The sequence below is a fragment of the Penaeus chinensis genome, chromosome 32 (genome assembly GCF_019202785.1).
Source record: "Penaeus chinensis breed Huanghai No. 1 chromosome 32, ASM1920278v2, whole genome shotgun sequence".
Taxonomy (NCBI): domain Eukaryota; kingdom Metazoa; phylum Arthropoda; class Malacostraca; order Decapoda; family Penaeidae; genus Penaeus; species Penaeus chinensis.
Window position 1 is genome coordinate 627,501 of NC_061850.1, and position 2,500 is coordinate 630,000.

Below are 2,500 nucleotides of genomic sequence, written 5' to 3' on the forward strand. Positions count from 1 at the left end.
AAAAACTGCAGTTATAAACAATGAGCTCTCTAGACTTGATGTCGACATTGTTGCACTGCAGGAGACGCGCCTTGCAGAGGCAGCTAGCCTACGCGAGAAAGACTATACCTTCTATTGGCATGGTAAGCCAAAAGATGAGAGAAGGGAGCATGGTGTCGGCTTTGCTGTGAAGAATAGTCTGTTGAAAATGATTGAACCTCCAACAAACGGCTCTGAACGTATTCTCACAATGAGACTCAACACCACCACTTGCCCTGTGACACTCATCAGTGTCTACGCGCCAACTCTCATGGCCTCCTCTGACACAAAAGATGAGTTTTATGAAAATCTCTGTGCCACCCTTCTGAAAGTTCCTCCAAAAGACCAAGTTATTCTACTTGGCGATTTCAATGCCCGTGTTGGTAGTGACTACGAGGCTTGGCCTTCTTGTTTAGGCAAACTCAATGTTGGCAAAGTTAATGAAAATGGTCAGAGACTTCTTGAATTTTGCACGCGTCTCAATCTTTGCGTTGCTAACTCATTCTTTCAGACTAAACCTCAGAATAAAGTTTCTTGGAGACATCCACGCAGCAAGCATTGGCATCAGCTTGATCTTGTGCTTGTTCGTAGATCAAACCTCAATTCCATCAAAGTTGTTTGTTCTTATCACAGTGCTGACTGTGATACTGATCATTTGCTTGTTTGTTGCAAAGTTAAGCTCTCTCCAAAAAGGCTAAGGGAAAGCCTCGTCTGAACACTGCAAACATGCAGGATCCTGTGCTTGTGTCACAATTTACAAACCTTTTTGAAAAGGAATATTCAATCATAGAGTCAGATCAAGCTGAAAAGCGATGGCAGTCTTTGAAATCTGCAATGCACAGCTGTGCACTTGCAACCTTTGGTAGAAAAAAAACCAAGTCTTCTGACTGGTTTGAGACAAAGTCTAAGATACTTAATCCTGTTATTGTGAAAAAGAGGCAAATGCAGTGCGTGTACAACAAGCACCCCAGTAGAGAAAATCTGTACAAGCTCCGGCAAGCCAGAAATGAGGCCAAGCAGATGGTCAGGCGTTGCGCCAATGACTACTGGATGGAGCTGAGTCAGCACATTGAAAATGCCTCTGCTACAGGCAATATCAGAGCCATGTATGAGGGCATTAAGACTGCAACAGGGCCTACTCAGATCAAATCTGCCCCCTTGAAATCCTCCTCTGGAGAACTTATTGTGGACAAGGGTAAGCAGTTGGATCGCTGGAAAGAGCATTATTCTGTCCTATACTCTAGGCAGAGCTCTGTTTCTGAGTCCGCACTTGCTGCGATGGAGCAACTTAGTGTTTTACATGAGCTTGATGAGATGCCTACAATCTCTGAGCTGAGTAAAGCTATTGACCAGCTTGCCCCTGGTAAAGCTCCAGGAAGTGATGAGATACCTCCTGATTTAATCAAACAGTGTCAGACAGTCCTCCTTAAACCTATTTATGATCTTCTTTGTTGTTGCTGGGCAGAAGGTGAAGTGCCACAGGACATGAGAGATACTAAGATAGTTACTCTCTACAAGAATAAAGGTGAACGGAGTGACTGCAACAATTACAGGGGCATATCTCTCCTTAGTATAGTGGGCAAGGTATATGCAAGAGTTCTTCTTGCCAGGTTACAAAAGCTTGCTGAGCGTGTCTATCCTGAATCTCAGTGTGGTTTCAGGGCAGGCCGATCAACTATTGACATGATCTTTGCATCAAGACAGCTTCAGGAGAAATGCAGGGAGCAAAATATGCCATTATTTCTTGCTTTTGTCGATCTGACTAAAGCGTTTGACACAGTTAGTCGTGAGGGACTGTACTTGGCGCTTTCTAAAATTGGCTGCCCTCCAAAGCTCCTTTGTCTAGTTAGATCCTTCCACCAGAACATGAAAGGGACAGTGCAGTTTGATGGAAATTTGTCTGAGCCTTTTGACATACGCAACGGCGTGAAGCAAGGTTGCGTCCTAGCCCCAACCCTCTTTGGGATCTTTTTCTCAATGCTCCTTAAACACGCTTTTGGTGATGTGAAAGAGGGTATCTTCCTTAGGACTCGGTCCGATGGGCGGCTTTTCAACCTTGCTAGACTCAGAGCAAAAACCAAAGTAAGAGAGGCTATGATCAGAGACATGCTATTTGCTGATGATGCTGGCATTGCCACTCACACAGAAGAGGAGCTCCAACTTTTGATGGACCGCCTCTCCATAGCTTGTAAAGAATTTGGCCTGATCATTAGCCTCTCAAAGACCAAAATTCTGTCTCAGGGCTCATCCATTAAGCCTTCAATCCAAATTGACAACTATGAGCTAGGTGTCGTTGAGGATTTTACGTACCTAGGCTCTAGCATCTCTGAATCTCTTTCATTAGACTCAGAGATTAACAAGAGGATAGGCAAAGCTGCAGGTACCCTGTTAAAGCTAACTGACAGAGTGTGGGAGAACTCCACATTGAAAGTCAGCACAAAAATGTCAGTCTACAGTGCATGTATATTGAGCACTTTGCTCT

At 44.3% G+C, this 2,500-nt stretch overlaps 1 protein-coding gene across 1 annotated transcript in view; it reads left to right on the plus strand.

Annotated features, from left to right (window-relative positions):
- LOC125042320 overlaps nt 1–2,500 on the plus strand; it is a 19,188-nt gene that overhangs the window by 298 nt on the left and 16,390 nt on the right. Inside the window, exons 2-3 of the mRNA XM_047637857.1 lie at nt 1–631; nt 793–1,735. The exon at nt 1–631 is cut by the window's left edge and continues 86 nt beyond it. Of these exons, the coding sequence (XP_047493813.1) occupies nt 1–631; nt 793–1,735 (1,574 nt within the window). The remainder of the gene's footprint in view (nt 632–792; nt 1,736–2,500) is intronic.